The 16,796-nt window shown below is 37.1% G+C and overlaps 1 protein-coding gene and 1 long non-coding RNA gene across 2 annotated transcripts; both read left to right on the forward strand.

Annotated features, from left to right (window-relative positions):
• Window positions 1-595: 595 nt before the first annotated feature.
• LOC135212913 (zinc transporter ZIP2-like) lies at window positions 596-7,129 on the forward strand. The gene is made up of 3 exons (XM_064246656.1): window positions 596-648; window positions 3,718-4,103; window positions 6,073-7,129. The coding sequence occupies exons 2-3, from the start codon at window positions 3,975-3,977 to the stop codon at window positions 6,982-6,984; spliced, it is 1,041 nt and encodes a 346-aa protein (XP_064102726.1). The 5' UTR covers window positions 596-648; window positions 3,718-3,974; the 3' UTR covers window positions 6,985-7,129.
• Window positions 7,130-11,955: 4,826 nt separating this feature from the next.
• LOC135212914 (uncharacterized) lies at window positions 11,956-12,509 on the forward strand. Its single transcript, XR_010314023.1, has 2 exons — window positions 11,956-12,090; window positions 12,235-12,509. It is a non-coding gene; the product is annotated as an uncharacterized LOC135212914 (long non-coding RNA).
• Window positions 12,510-16,796: the final 4,287 nt, after the last annotated feature.

Raw genomic sequence — 16,796 nt, forward strand, 5'->3', positions numbered from 1 at the left:
TCTATATATAAATATATATATATCATATATATATATATATATATATATATATATATATAAATATATACACGTATGTATGTATGTATGTATGTATGTATGTAGTATGTATGTATTTATATATTGTATGTATGTGTGTATGTATATGTATATATATATATATATATATATATATATATATACATATATATATATATACATATACATATACATATATACGTATGCATATATATATATATATATATATATATATATATATGTATATATATATACATACAGAGAGAGAGAGAGAGAGAGAATTAGGCCAACCCTTTACCCCTCTATTAATGGATAAGTGGAATCCTTATCACTTGTGAGAAATATGACGTTAAGAGAAATGGCAAGAGAATTCGGCCACCCCTTTATCCCTCTATTTAGGGATAATTCGAACCCTTATCACTTGTGAGAAATAAAACGGAAATACATTCATACCAAAACCTATACTCTGTCTCATCGCGTCTCCAACAACAGGTCAACTTTCGTCATAATCTAATCTGTTGCATCGCTCTGAGATAACAGCCTCAATGCTTTCAGGTGATATACCCTAAAAGAATTCTTTAGTGCATTCATTTGACCTGTGGCTTTCACCGAACACCGAACAAGGATTACCAAGTGAGCTTCTCAAAAGCTGTGTTCAGGTATTAACTGTTGTAAGAAAAAAAAAAAGATCATTTATCAATACATTCATCCACAACGCAACAGTTAATCTGGTGGCCTCGGCGCGTATTGTATCTAGCTTTTTTTTTTTTTTTTTTATAAAACTTCCGTTTCAGATGAAATGTGAATACTGGACGAATACACTAACATACTTTACATTGATCATAACATTTTGGGTAATTGCACCTACAGAATAAAGACACATTCTGTATTTCGAAAAGAAATGTGCATTACGGAGACTAATCAACAATGGTTGGAGTAATGGAAAAACTGCATTAATATTCACAGTTAGCTATGGAACATTTCTCTCTTGTGACTGGACATAAAGTACACCGTCAGTATCACATATGATTAATTACTGTACTCGAGAGAATACAAGCCTGCATTTCCCTGCTCTTCAACCAACTGATGAAGATGAGGTCTTTCTCAAATACAACAAAAATGTGATGGAAATTTATACAAAATCTAGTGATATAAAAAAAATTCATTACTTACGAACTGATAATCAAATAATCCCGTTATGCATCCTTACAAATACCTTGAGATCGTTAAAATTGCTTCATTTCTTCAATTTGTAGGTCGTTATTGGTAATCACGTGATTTGGACACGGTAAATGGCCTACAGAAACTTCTTTAAATCTAAGGTGATGCCACTGCAACTCGGTTTGTCTGTCTGTATGGACCCCTTCGAGTAGTAGAGGTTTTATTACAACCATGAGTTCCCTACTGGACGAGTGATTTACGTGTTCGCCTACCGATTCGGTAGTCGCGAGTTCGATTCTCCACTCTCCCAATGTGGAATCAGAGGAATTTATTCCTGGTCATTAGAAATTCTTTTCTCGATATAATGTGATTCAAATCCCACAACAAGCTAAGCCCTGTTACTAAGTAACATATTGGTTACTAGCCACGTAAAAATATCTAATCCTTCGGACCAGCCATAGGAGAGCTGTTCATCAGCTCAGTGGTCTGGTTAAACTAAGATGTTACTTAACACTTACCACCCATGGCCTTGCAAATAGTTAACAAAGAACCCACTACTGCCTTTCTGTAACTTGCTTCAATATTCATATATACGTAGTGCGTTTTCTTCTCTCTGATCCATGATAATTATGATCTCCCTCTCAGCAGTGCTTTGTGAAGGTGCCATTCTGAGCAAGTGTGACATCTGACTGCTTTTCTATGTTTGGAATTCTCACATACTTGCATCTAACGTGTCTGCCCAAACAAATAAAATATGGCCAAGTTTGCATTTAATACCATATGCACCTATCTCTTCCCTACCCAGACCACTCACACTACTTTTACTTAATATTCTTAGCAAAATGAGATTCCTATGTGAAGGATACTTGAACAGAGCCTGTGTTACTGATGAATTAGCAGTGATTAAATATTCATGATGAAAAAATGTATCCATTTATTCATAAATTATTGCAGTTGATATGCTTATCTGTTGGTATGCAATACTATCTCCTAGCTCTTAATCGGGGTATTATGTTAAGGACAATCAAATTGCATTATGATTTGGTTGTGAAAGACGGAAGCATCGCATAAAACAGACTTCATGCTGTAAATTTTTTCGCATTCAAGCGGAATTTATTCTGTCTCATTGTTGACAGACTGTGATATCCCCGAAAGCATCATTGTCATGATTGATTGACTGATTTACAGACTCTGGCATCCATGCCAAGCACTGGGGCAACTAAGGCCATTCAGCGCTGAAACGGAAATTGACAGTGACAAGGTTTGAAAGGTGTAACAGGAGGAAAACTTCGCAGTTGCACTATGAATCAATTGATAGAAGAGGGTGGACGATTAGATGGAAAAAGAGAACATGAATGGAGTTACAGTAAAAGGAACGAAAGGGAATAAAAAGAATCAAGACATCGGCGATATGACAGCCATATCGGAACTGGTTTGAAATGAAATGAACTGAATTGAATATAGAATTTAGGCCACAGGCCAAGCACTGGGACCAATGAGGTAATCCGGCGCGGAAACGGATATTTACAATAAAAGTTTGCAAGGTGTAACAGGAGGAAAACCTCAGAGCAGTTGCACTATGAATCAGTTGTTAAAAGGTGGAAAGTATGATGGAAGAAAATGAATATGAAAGGAGGTACAGTCAAAGGAATGAAAGGGGTTGCTGCTAGGGGCCGAAGGCACGCTGCAAAGAACTAATGCGGGGATGGGGCTGGGGGTGAAATGTGAAGGGCGCGAGTTTAAAATGGTCCCTTTAATATTGCGAGTTATATCGCATAGTATGCATTTTGGCAGTGGATGACTGATATTTCTAGACATGTTTGGAACCTTGTAGCTTTCGCATAAATAAACAAGTTGCCCATTTCATCCTTCGTCATTAAATCTGATTGATCAAACATGACTGACGTAACTTGAATCCTTACATTCATCTTCGTCTGCATAACCCCCTTCCAAAAATATGTGAAAAAAAAACTATAATAATAATTATATCGGCATAGCATAGATTTTCGCATGGTTAATTTACTGAATGAGTGAACTGGCACCCAAGACCCTCCCTTACTTGGAGTGTTTAGCATATATAGTATATGTCTCCTTCTCAGTCTCGGTTACTTTCCAACAGTCATTTTTTTTTATTGGTGTTATACTGTGCGCCATAAAATTCGTGGGAATCAGTTCTTCATTCAAGCGTAAATATTAACACTAGTTAATCAAGCTTTTATGAATTCACTCAGAATGTACATACGATATCTAATTAGTACGTGTAGGTTTTTAGTCCTCATCATTGTGAACTATATAGTAAATAAATTTTCCATGTATTTCAGCAGTGTACGATGAACAGTGAATAATGTATGATGTGGATTTCGGACGGAGAAAAGGAAAGCTAATTCGCAGACAACAGTAAACCTCATTGTTCAAAAATAGCGAGAGCCAAGTGTGAAAATCTAACGGTAGCAGATTTTCGTATAAGGAGAACAATACACCCCTGCAGGCAATGAGTGTGAAAATTACTTTTACTCCTTAAGTTTTATATTCTTTTTACAGTTGGAAGTAACCTGTGTTCATCAGCTTCCTTACTCTGGCGACAAAGAAAAGACAGTTTCGTACGAAACTTCCGACAGTGACCAGTGTCGTTTTCAGGAAGTCGTCGAGTCTTTCCAAGTCTGGATTCCAGCTAAGGGAGTCGTCGAGTCTTTCCAAGTCTGGATTGCAGCTAAGGGAGTCGTCGAGTCTTTCCAAGTCTGGATTCCAGCTAAGGGAGTCGTCGAGTCTTTCCAAGAAGGGCAAAAAATATTGCCAACATGTTATCCTTAGCAGGCCACAAAGGGGTCGCTCTAACAGTGATGTTCGTCATCACGCTGATTACTTCATTTTCTCCCCTTTACTTGAGAAAGATATTCTTGAAGCACGTACATGGAAAGAAAGCAACGGTAAGGACCACTATTTCTTTTTTGTTTTATGTTAAAAATTCGTAAAAACAGCTTCCCGTTTTCTGTGACTGCGAGACGATCAGGCAGAAAAATATCAAAGGGATTGGTTGATCGGAATCTGGGTACAGTAGCTTCAGTGACGGGACTCGAACCAAATGGATACTATTAGACTATGTAGAGTAATAAGCGTATCTTTACCGTGTCAAGAAATCGAGATGAGGTTATTGTATTTATCAGAAATACATTCGTACCTGATACATATATATATATATATATATATAATATATATATATATATATATATATATATATATATATATATATATATATATATTGTTACGTATGGGCCTGGCCTTGAATGGGACTCCAATACGTAAACAGGAATAGTTGAGGGAAAAATAGAATGAATTACTTGAACTTACCGTAAAAAGGATTTATAGTATAATTTACTCTAGAGGAAAAAAGGTCGCCAGAAACTCAGCTAATTACTTTACATCTATTTATTTACAAGAGGCCCTTACTGGCCTGGAGAAAAGTAAATGCAGCGTGTCCATCCGTTGGGACCCATATGTCTCTCATAAATGGATAGCTGGCTAAAATGTGATTCACGTAATAAAAGCTGGGTTTCGATATCTTGCGGTAATGCAACACTTGCGGGCGGACAGACTTGACACGTGACTCAGGGGATCTGGAAAAAGATCCCAGATTAGACAAGATAAAAGAAAAAGGACTTCTTGCACAAGTTACGATTATTCAGTTCTCTAACAGTGGGGCAAAGGAACTCTAATGTTTCACTGAGGTATGCACTGAAGACTTCATTGGTCTGGGACGATCACACAAGGGAAATATGCGGCCATGAGGCAGTGAGAAACAAAGGGATATTCAATGGAGTAGAAGTTTGATTTATGAAAATTAGGAGGGAAGGAACTGGCAATATGCTGCTTCACAAGACGTACCTGGATGCCATGATCAGTGTGGACCTTTGTAGAAAATGTGGCGTCCGGCTTTGTCTCAGGTCTGGGTCTCTTGGCGCGCCACTACGCTGTCAGGCCTAAGGGGGAAGGCTGGTTGGAGACATCCGTCCGAAGTCACGACTGGATCTGACTGAGGAAGATCGCAGGTGTCTTTCATGGGTGTTGGGGGTTAGCTTAACCCCCCACGAGCAGGGCAATCCTGGAAACAGAACATACAGCCAGCAGAGGGTTCACAGGAAAAAGAGCTTAAGATATAGGCCTAAGAAGTACCAGTCTGCCTACATCCTTCCCTTTGAGATACGTCCCTAAAGCTGCCAAGAGTCTATTTTCCCCCTTCTCGCAAGAACTCCCTATCTCTGGCTGGCGTGTTTTGGTTTCCCGCCTAAAAATCAGCTGATATTTGGAGGAATATGGCTGCCGTTTTACAAATCAAAATAATTACCTCAATGCTGGGTAGACGAAAAGATCAATAAACGTAGAAATATATATATATATATATATTATATAATATTATATTATTATATATTATATATTATATAATTAATATTATATATAATATATATCTTATATAATAAATATATATATATATATATTATATAATATATATATAAATATTATTATATATATATTATATAAATTATTATATATTATATATATATATATATATATATATCATATATAATATTATAATTATATATTATATAATTTATAATATATATATATATTATATAAATATATTATATATATATATATATATATTAATATTATATATCATATATATATATATATATATATAATACTTATATATATCTATATATATATAATATATTCTATTTTATCTTATATATATATCTAGATATATAATTTTATGTAATACGTTATTTCTAAGAAATGAGAATATTATTACTTGATCTACAGTGCTTGATCAGCTGAAGTATAATTGGGCTGCAATACTGATCATTCACGTGCTAAAATACTTGAACCTTCTCCTTGCAGATCAGCCTGAGTGGGTGCCTGTGTTTTGGCGCCGGCATCCTGATGGCTACAATCTTCCTCCTCATTCTACCAGAAGCTGTTGAGCAGATTGAAGGAGCCATGGAGGATGGTCTCATTCCCACCATTTCGTACCCTATCACCCAAATGACGCTCTGCTTAGGGTTCTTCTTCGTGTACTTGATCGAGGAAATCGTGCATTACTGCATAGAACGCAAAAACAAAAAGGGGGAAAGGGGAGTGTCTCTCCAAAGGCCCGTCCAGAGCGTCTGCGACAACATAGGCTTCGACCACAACGGGAACTGGAACGATTCCAGTGTTCCACACATGCACGACCATAGCGTCACCCACCACTTCCTGAAGAAGGAGTCGCTGGTCGGATCCCTGATCGTTGTATTGGCATTATCCTTCCACGGGCTTATGGAAGGCATGGCACTCGGGCTGAAGGGTCACCAGAGCGACGTCTGGTTGATGTTCACCGCCGTGTGCTCACACAAGATCTTCATTTCTTTCAGCATGTCGATGGAATTACTAGAGGTGGGCGTGCCCCTGAAGATCCTCATCCTGAGCATGATGATATTCGCCTTGGCTTCTCCCATCGGCGGCCTCATCGGGGCCATCGTGATCGCCAACTCCTCTGGGCCGGACACAGCAGCTAGCATTCTGGCGCCAGCTTTCCTCCAGGCCATATCTGCTGGCACCATCTTGTACGTCACGTTCTGCGAGGTTCTGGAGAGAGAACGGGCTAAAACGAGCGGTGGACTGGTCAAGTTTGGCTGTGTACTGGCTGGGTTCGCAGTCATGGCCGCCTTGCAGACGCTGGACCATGACGATGACGGTGACCCAACTTCGACGACGACGCTCGTGACTCAAACCGCGACGGAATCGGTGGCAGCTGCAGTCTTATCGACATGAAAGCATTTTAACCTTTTGTAGATTATATCTTCAAGTTAAGGCGCCCTCTTCATAAATGACTCCTCATTATTGTATACAATGTGTATGCTTCAGTTGTTAAATATATGTACCGTAATACTTTATCAATAAATTCATTTTCATTATCTGGCTCAAGAGCATTTTTCACCCAAAGATATTTGATCAAAATAAGTACAGAGCAACAAAATTGGCTAAGGTCACCAGACATACACACAAAAAAAGTTGCTAAACATCACTAAAGTACTGAAATAAGACAGTGATATTAACCTACATCTCGTGATCAAAACTATTCATACTGAACGCCTGCATTTCCAGGAGTAATTACTCCTGAAAATGAAGGTGTACAAATGGGCACCACAAAAGAAAAGGATTCAATTTCGCAAGAACAACATCGGTATTAAGAACCAAAAGAGAAATTGTCCAAATTAAATCTTGTTTCATCAATGCCACAACAAAAAGGTCAGCTGTTTTTATCCTAAGGAAAACACTAATAATATGCTACTCTTTGCTACAGAAAACTTTGTCTCAGATACATACAGAAATACATACATACACACATATGTATATAAGAGCTTAAAAAATCACAGTAGATGCACAACACTTCATTAATTATAAGTGAATACCACAGAAAAATGAAGGGCAGAAAGTTTACCCCAAGTGCCTAAATAAAGGCGAAAGCGCTCGGTTTTGACTTTTTGCCCATCATTTTCCTGTGGTATTCGCTTATATATATGAATATATATATATATATATATATATATATATATATATATATATTATATATACATATGTGTGTGTGTAAATAAATTCTTCTGTTTTAACAGGATACATCACAAGTATAAAAAGGCCCATTAAAACACTCTGGTCTAAAGCTAAAGACTACATTTCGGTGGACTTACTTCCACCCTTATCAAGCAGTGAATAACAGAAGGAGTTTTATTAGAGAAATATATGGTAGGAGATATGCCCTACTATTTATTTCTCTAATGAAACTCCTGTCATTCACTGCTTGATAAGGGTGGAAGTAAGTCCACCTAAATGTAGTCCTTAGCTTTAAACCAGTGTTTTAATGGGCCTTTTTATACTTGATTATATATATATATATGTATATATATATATATATATATATATATATATATATACATATATATATATTATTATATTATATATATATATATATATATATATATATATATATATATATAGTGAATGTATAATATCAATGTAATTAAGACGACAGAGTTTAATAATGAAATTAGCGGAATGAGAGATAACAAGCAGGCAGACAACAGATGTGGAAAGAGCATTTAAAAACAACGTAAAAATTGTAAACTCGATCAAGCTGAAGTCAAACATGGTCATTTAAGCCCAACGGTTCAAAACTCATGTTTCAGTGCCCCAATGAATTGGTATTTTAGGATTCGACTGACAAAGTAAAACTGCCGTCAGGAAGATTGGTAGGAAACGAACGGAATGAGATTAAATACAGGGGAGTTTATTTCAGCTATAAGATGTTTCAAGTAAAATAGAAATAATGGTGGAATCAGTGTTGGATGTCAGGGCTGTATGAAACGTGGAACATAAGCTGTTCACAGTAATTTAAAGCTTTTATGTCTTAAATGTGCATTAGAAGAATGTATATAAGAGAATGCCTGGGCTGATAAAAAATAAAGGGGTCTGAGATAAGGGTGTTATGTCAAGACCACCGAGATAGAAGGCCTGTTCGATGTGACGTCATGACGTGATGACGTCGACCCTGGTAGTCCGACTCCAACGCGAGTGACTGGTGACTCACTTCCGACTCTCCTTCCCTAACATCACTTGGACACTGGGTATTTTCGTGGTTCCATTGTTTTATTTATGAACTGGAACATAAAACTTATATGGCATCATGAAGTAGCAAGCCATGGGTACATCTAGTGTCCTTTTTTGGATGAACTTAATGTGATAAGCAGATAAACTCGGCAATAAGTTCACTGAAACAGGTACTACCTATTTGACTTTTCTCTCTGGATGACTTTAGACTGCAATATAAATACAGTCTGCATTCTAGGTAACAGTCTGCATTCTAGGTAAGAGTTGTGAGCAACAAGGTCAGGTACAATATAAAGAAAGACTGGTTTAATTTACATTGAATTTTAGTAGGAATGCTTAACAGAGTTGAATAGGTATAGGCTAGCCAAAGTTAAAGAACTCCCAGTGTAGCCTAGCTAGTGGTGGGGAAATAGGCAAGTTTCCACTGACAATAGTCAAAGGTATGGAACAAACCTTTTGGGCCTAGATGGGTTAGGGTGAAAAAAAGTAGACTGGCATAGTATCCTAAGGATTACAGGTTTAAAACAGGAGCCTATATTAGAAATTTCACTAACCTAACCTAACCTATCCTCATTGCATTACTAGGTTTCAGTGCTCATATATACACGTAAAAATATTAAAGACCATCTTTCTTCTTCCACAGGTAAAACTTCAGTACAGATTAATGAAAAGCCATACTTATGCCACAATGCCCTACCTACAGTTAAGCCTAACTGTACAGTACATGCATTTTTCATGTCATTGAAGTACGTCACTTAGAAGAGATCAAGATTCCAACAGAGGTTCATGATACAAATATCATTAAGCAGATATTCAATAACTCCAGAGAGCTGATACTGCTGAATGTATTTCTAACGCTGCAATATATATTGCATTGCTGTTATAAAACTAGTTATTTCATTTTTGGCAATAATTTTAGCTCTAGTTATGACTGAATAAATTTGATTATTAATCAGAACTGGTAATATTGTGTTTTTGTTATACCTATAGCTGTTCCCCACAGTTAATGTACCATCAGGAGAGTGTTTTTTCAAACAGGTCTGCCCAGCATCATAACAAAAGGACTCAAATTTTCTTATGTACATCAAGAGTAAATGTAAATCATTACTACCCAATGACAAAATAGTGATATTGATGGTGGATGAAACTCACGTACTTAATACCACATTTTCATTAAAAAGGCAAAAATATTGTTGGTTCAGCCTTTGGCTATAGTGAAGCTGCAATGGGAGCATTTTACTTTATGTTGAACAGGTAAAATTAAGTTGCACAAATTCCCAATTAAAGCATAAAAGCTGATGTTCTGCACTGCACACTGAAGAAGGTAATTATAGGCTTAGAAAAAATCATTTTTACAGTGTTTTGCATTGTAACATCATAATGCTATCATTGGGAAAGCAATGTCCTATTTTCCCAGCATTCCACAGCTGTCTAAATTGTATCCTCACCCATTTCAGAGTAACAAATGCCCTTTTTCGTGTGTTTCAGTAAAATTGTTAAAATATATCAGGAATAATTGGCTTGGCCAGAAAGTTATAAATAAAACAATGAAGTTACCTCAGTTTGATGTCAATAATTTGGAAAACGAAATTCATTATGCACCATTCAGCCCTTTGAAAAGATATAGATGTGTACACAATGAACATTCATATAAACTATATCATTAAAAGCATTATCTCCCTACACCTTTGAGAAACAAAATGTTCATTTAGTTTTACAAATATCCAATGAATATATCGTTCAAGCTTTACTAACTATTGGCAAAAATTACTCTCTTTTTATTCAGGATGCATATGTCAAAATTTTACATTTGGTCGACATGCAAATGTCAAAATTTTACATTTGGTCGACAATCATGAATTTAAACGTTTAAATGTCAAAAGGTAAATAATTGATAAGCTGCCCAATTTGGGCAGCTTATCAATAATGAAGGTTATAGTACAGAAAAACAGAGAAATTAACAATATGGGTTTCTACTAACATTTCATTGAGTAATTGTTGTTCAAGAAAATAACTTTTGTAGCCAAAGAGAAAGTTAGAAAATTTAAATACCAAATAATGACTGTATGTGAGAGAGAATTATTTCATTCACATATAGTAGAAAGAGCCATGTTTTTTTGTGATGTAAACCTATGCACTGCTGTTTATTCTTTGGTAGACTGTATTGTAACTAAACAAATTGTTTTGGTTCAGCATTTTATATTAATCTTATAACTTGTGTTTCGAGTAAATATTATTTGGTGTACTAATCAGTGTAGACGAGAAAATAAGTAAATTAATAACTGGCAGACCAAAAATGATAGATTTTGGCGAGGGTTTGTTTATATTTCTTTCGTCTGGCAGCATAGTCAGTGCTAGCAGCTCGGACTAGCCTTGCTTACGTCACAAAATATCGAAAAGGTCTCCTATCTCGGTGGTCTTGGTTATATCTGCATTACTGTTTAATAACATTAAGGATAGAGAGATAAGAAAAGTCAGTGGAAGGAAATTATATAAATGCAGTTGTTATTTAAGAAAATGGGACGCAAATGAAATGTGGAATGAGTGATGTTCACAGATGAGATGACACTTATTGGGAATGAGGGGAAACTGCAAACAAGCGAAAGTTTGGAGAGTTTACTGGAGGTAAAAGCTTAGAGTAAATATGAACAAGAATAAGGTTGTTAAAGTAAATGAAGACCAGGACGATGGAGCAAAGATGGCGGAAGAAGCCGTGCGTCACAGAACAGACTAGACAAGAGGCAGGAAAGGTAGAAGGGTGAATGCAAGAGATAAGAAAGTAACTTGCAGTGCCAATGGAGGCCTGGGGAAGAATGTATGAAGGGATGAGCTAATTCAATTTGATAAACGAGAGTTTAGATATTAATTAACCCTGGAACACTGAACGTGGGTATAGATTACCCAGAGTAGGTGACGTCATTCGTGTTCCCTCCTCTTCCCCACAAGCCAGCGCGCTGGGACTCAGTATAGCTTCAGTCTACCCTATGGGTTTATAGGGGGAAGTCGCGTCGCTCCAATCCTCTGCCTGGATTTTGCGCTACAGACGTGTTCGGGTACCGTTTACCCACGTTCAGTGATAAGAGTATATAGAAAAAACTGGCACAGCTGCAGGTGCTGGACCATCGGCAGCCGAGATGAGGAACCCTATGGTCCGTTGCAAGAAGTGTGACTCCAAGGCAGACAAAAAGACACGTTTCAGGTGTCACAGCTGCCGCCAACCTGTTTGCCCGAGCCACTACTTCCCCTACTGCTGTGATTGCATATAAGGCTGAGGTAGGTAATATATATAAAACTAAGATTTTGAGTGATAATGTGTGATAAAGTATAAAAAGAAATATAATAAACACATTATATTCCACAATTTGTCATTTCTGGTGCACTAAAAAAAGGGTGTTTTTCCTACTCTCTTCCCTACAGTTCCCGCATCCCCCGTGCCTTGATGACCCCCTGGGATGAGAGCCTGACATCCTTGGAAGCGTGTGGGAGCATCTGAGCGATTTTTTGGGGAGGGTTTTTTTTTGCTTAATTTTTTTGCAAAAACATTCAAATTTTTTCACTTTTTTACATTCCTTTCTTTTTGCTTTTTAATTCAAGTTTCTGAAAGTAAGTATTCTAATTTAATAGTTTCATTACTAGGTAATAGGGTTATATTTAGTGTGTAAGGGATAGGATTAATAAATTTGCATATTTACTATTTTTCTTTAATTTTCCAAAATCGGGTATAAACTACCCACGTTCAGTGGCCGTGTAACAGGGAAATGGGTTCAGTGTTCCAGGGTTTTTAAAAGCCAATGAAAGAAAAGAAAGGTGAACCTGTTCAAATGAACTGCATCCGGGGTATTTGTAACTTAATAATGAAACGGAGAGAAAAGCAGATAGGTTTGAGAAGGGCCAAATGGTTAGCGTATGTTAAAAGAGAATAAAAGTGCGCTCTCAGATACGTTGATCGTTTGGAGAGGATGATGAACGTTAAGTTAGTGAAAGAGTGCATGATTCGGAAGTGCTTGGAGGCAGGAGGAGAGGAAGACCAAGAAGAATGCAGAATAAATAGGTAAAAAAAAATAAATGAAAAAAAAAAAAAAAAAAAAAAAAATTAAATGAAAACGAAGGACCTTGATAGCAAAGATTGTAGGTTGGTTCGACGTACTTCTCATTTGAATGTGGTATGGTAAGAATGATTGAGTTGCTACTTCTCCTATATATATATATATATAATATATATATATATATATCATATATATATATGTAATGTATGTATGTATGTGGATATATATATAATGTATATAGGGTTGTTACTTCTCATATATGTGTATGTAATGAGAGAGAGAGAGAGAGAGAGAGAGAGAGAGAGAGAGAGAGAGAGAGAGAGAGAGAGAGTGTAACTCCAGTGTCACATCGAAAAAAAATATAACCACGAGCTATATCTTTGAAGAGTTCTAAAACAATAGATGATAAAAGTCTTTTCATAGCTAATAAGTAAACATCGTCTTCGGTGTTACTTAGTCACGAAATCTTTAAGTCTGAAAAAAATTTCAAATGAGAGAGAGAGAGAGAGAGAGAGAGAGAGAGAGAGAGAGAGAGAGAGAGAGAGAGAGAGAGAGAAAATGTTTCATTTAGCAACACAATTCTGTATAATTGAAAACTTGGGCTAGAAATACGTTCACTTCCTTTGTAGTCGACAGAATTCCAGTTGATATTTTCTCTAAATTTGCCAATACCTGGCAAGATTAAACGCCACTCTTATTCTGTTCGATGCCACAGCTGTTTCCTTTGACCTAAATGATTGAAGTTCCCGAGGAAGATAAGGATTAAATGTCCTTATCATTATCATTCCCAATACTTTTATAGGCTCTCTCTCAATATGTTCAGAGGAGACTTGCATGCATAACGCTCAAGAATGAAACACTCAAGAACTGATAAGAATATCTCACTGTCTAAAACGAATGTTCGAAAGCGCGATGCTGTTTCTTTGTTTTTGAATACCTGTAACCTTCACCTAATTCATTTTCAGGAGTCTTGTGATAGAAATTTGATGATTTTATACATTGTCAGTAAACTTAATCACAGCAGCTTACATATTCACGCTTGTTTAATTCATTTTTATCTTAAATAGAATTAAACTGGATATAGAATTTAGGCCACAGGCCAAGCACTGGGACCTAGTATGAGGTCATTCAGCGCTGAAACGGAAATTGACAGTAACAGGAGGTAAACCTCGCAGTTGCACCATGAATCAACTGTTAAGAGAGGCTGGAAAGTGAGATGGAAGAAAGAGAATATGAAAGGGGGTACAGCAAAAGAAACGAAAGGGATTGCAGCTGGGGGCCGAAGGCACGCTGCAAAGAACCATAAGTAATGCCTGCAGTGCACCGCACGAAGTGCACTGACGGCAATATCTCCCTACGCAGATTTTAATCTTAAACAACGATGAACTTTATTTTTAGGACTGATTTTGTCGACGAAGTGTGGAGGTGGGATCATTATCGTCACGGTCAATTTTTACATGAAATCATATTAATGCTTACAACACTGCAATTAAACTTCGTCTGGTGTAAGTGGCAATAAATTACAGATTCTCTCTCTCTCTCTGTCAAGGGGACCTACTTCGAATGCTTTCAAATAGCAATGTTTGAATAACTTAGTATTTGAGAAACAGACAGGCAGAAAATCGTCTTCTGGCATGTAGTACCTACTTAACCAAAACTCTGCTCCACTTCTCCCAAGACTATTTTTCGCCCGAAACATTACTATACAAACTACACAGTACTACATAGGTATTACTAAAACATTACTACTATATAATAAAAATATCCTAATAAATTATAACAAACTTAGAATGTTCACATGTGCTAGTTTTTTAATAAAAATGTTGAACCTAAAGTTCATTTATTCATATTTTGTCGTACCAGCACATAAGCCACCTTTGAGAAGCTTCATTTGCGTCGTAGAAGCTCTTCTTCGGTGCATGTTGGACTCAATCCACAGTTGGTCCCTTAGTGATTCACGGTTTGGACTTGGTGACCACAGGGACAACTGGGAGAGAGAATGTAGCCCCACTTGTGGAGGTTATCCCTCATTTCGAGCCCTGTTCAGAGTTCTCCAGCCCTTCCTTGCTGAGCTATAGTAGATTCATATCAACCGTGCATCTGATGTCTAGGCGGTTCAAGAACCCTGGGAGACATTGCTCTAAGGGTACTATAATAGATTCACATCACCCGTGCATCTGATGTCTAGGCCAGTCCTTTACGACGCTCCTGACTGGCTGTTGATAAGCCAATCACAGGGCTGGAAACGTTCAGTCTCTCAAGAGAGTTCACATAGGCAGGAACATTCTGCCTGTGTGAACTCTCGAGAGACTGATAGTTTCCACCCCTGTGACTGGCTTATCAACAGCCAACCAGGAGCGTCGTAAGGGACTGACCTAGACATCAGATGCACGGGTGATGTGAATCTACTCTAGTACCTATAGGGTACTAACTCGCAGGGTCCTTGAACTGCCACCCTGTATTTCGTGTCATTCTTAGGTTGCAGGCTTTCAACCGCCATGAAGCTCTCTCTCGACTGGGAGATGTATGACCTAAAGTAATACCGTATAAAATGATATGTATTTCTTCATACATTACAGAACTGAACTGAACTGAATATAGAATTTAGGCCAAAGGCCAGGCACTGGGACCTATGAGGTCATACAGCGCTGAAATGGAAATTGACAGTAAAAGGTTTGAAAGGTGTAACAGGAGGAAAACCTCAAAGCAGTTGCACTAAGAATCAAGTACTATTAGGAGAGGGTGGAAAGTAATGTAAAGAAAGAGAATATGAAAGGAGCTACAGTAAAAGGAACGAAAGTGGTTGCAGCTAGGGGCCGAAATCACGCTGCAAAGAACCTTAAGTAATGCCTACAGTGCACCGCATGAGGTCCACTGACGGCACTACCCCACCTACGGGGTTCATACATTTCAGATCAGTAACTCATGTGCTCATGAATACCGAAGAATGTTGATAAATGTTCGATTTTATAAAAAGTACTTAGTATTTTATCAGTGCGAAGTATGAACATGCGGTTTTATCTGAAACTTTTTAGCTTTTAATTTTTATTGGGCAAACGCTTACTATAGATCGAAGAGGCTTGCCTCTAATAATTCAACAAGTAGTTGAATATTGTAAACTAAAAAATGACCGTTCTTAATCATAATCTGGCATTCAGAAACGAACCCAGAGGTACCTCTTAAAAGCAAAGGTTAAGGAAAATGCTCTTAAGATATAACGAGGCAATCCTAATCTTCGTTATCTCTGCTCGTAAGACGTTTTGCTATGAAAACATGTGATATCTTATCGACCAAAGCTTCAAGAAAATAAGAAACTGAAGGGCGGCTGCATTGGAAGTTCGGAGAGTTCTTGCTGGTTTTGAAAAAGTAATAAGTGTCCCTCCGAGTGATTATTTTTGAGGGGATTTTATGATACCGTAGTAAATATTCGCTTTCCATACCTGCTCAAAGGATATAAAATTTAAGAAAGCGTAGATATATAAGCTTTATATATGTGTGCGTATTATTATTATTATTTTTTTTTTGTTTTTTGCAATTACACTGTATACCTACAAACATAGATTTGACTTTAAAACTTAAATCGCACCACCGCGCACCAGATGCAGTAGAGTCCAACACTACCATATAATGTTTAATAATCTATATTTCGCGACCACTTTCAATATTAGGAGCCAGTTCAAATATGAAATCATTCACAATGCTAGGAATAAAAACTAACATTCAAAAATTAAATATTACTCAAGCTAATTAATGTCAAATGGAAAGGGACGATTCACGTTTGAGAGTAATGCAGCCTTGCAGCTGAAAACAGTGATCAGTCAGTAAATATTACGGGCTGCTGTATGAGCATGAACCCGTGCTGGCATAAGGTCAGCTACATCTTAAACAACAACAATAATCAGTTAAGGGCTGCCTCATAATGAACTAGTTTTC

Source organism: Macrobrachium nipponense, chromosome 41 (assembly GCF_015104395.2).
Source record: "Macrobrachium nipponense isolate FS-2020 chromosome 41, ASM1510439v2, whole genome shotgun sequence".
In the NCBI taxonomy this organism is placed as follows: Eukaryota; Metazoa; Arthropoda; class Malacostraca; order Decapoda; family Palaemonidae; genus Macrobrachium; species Macrobrachium nipponense.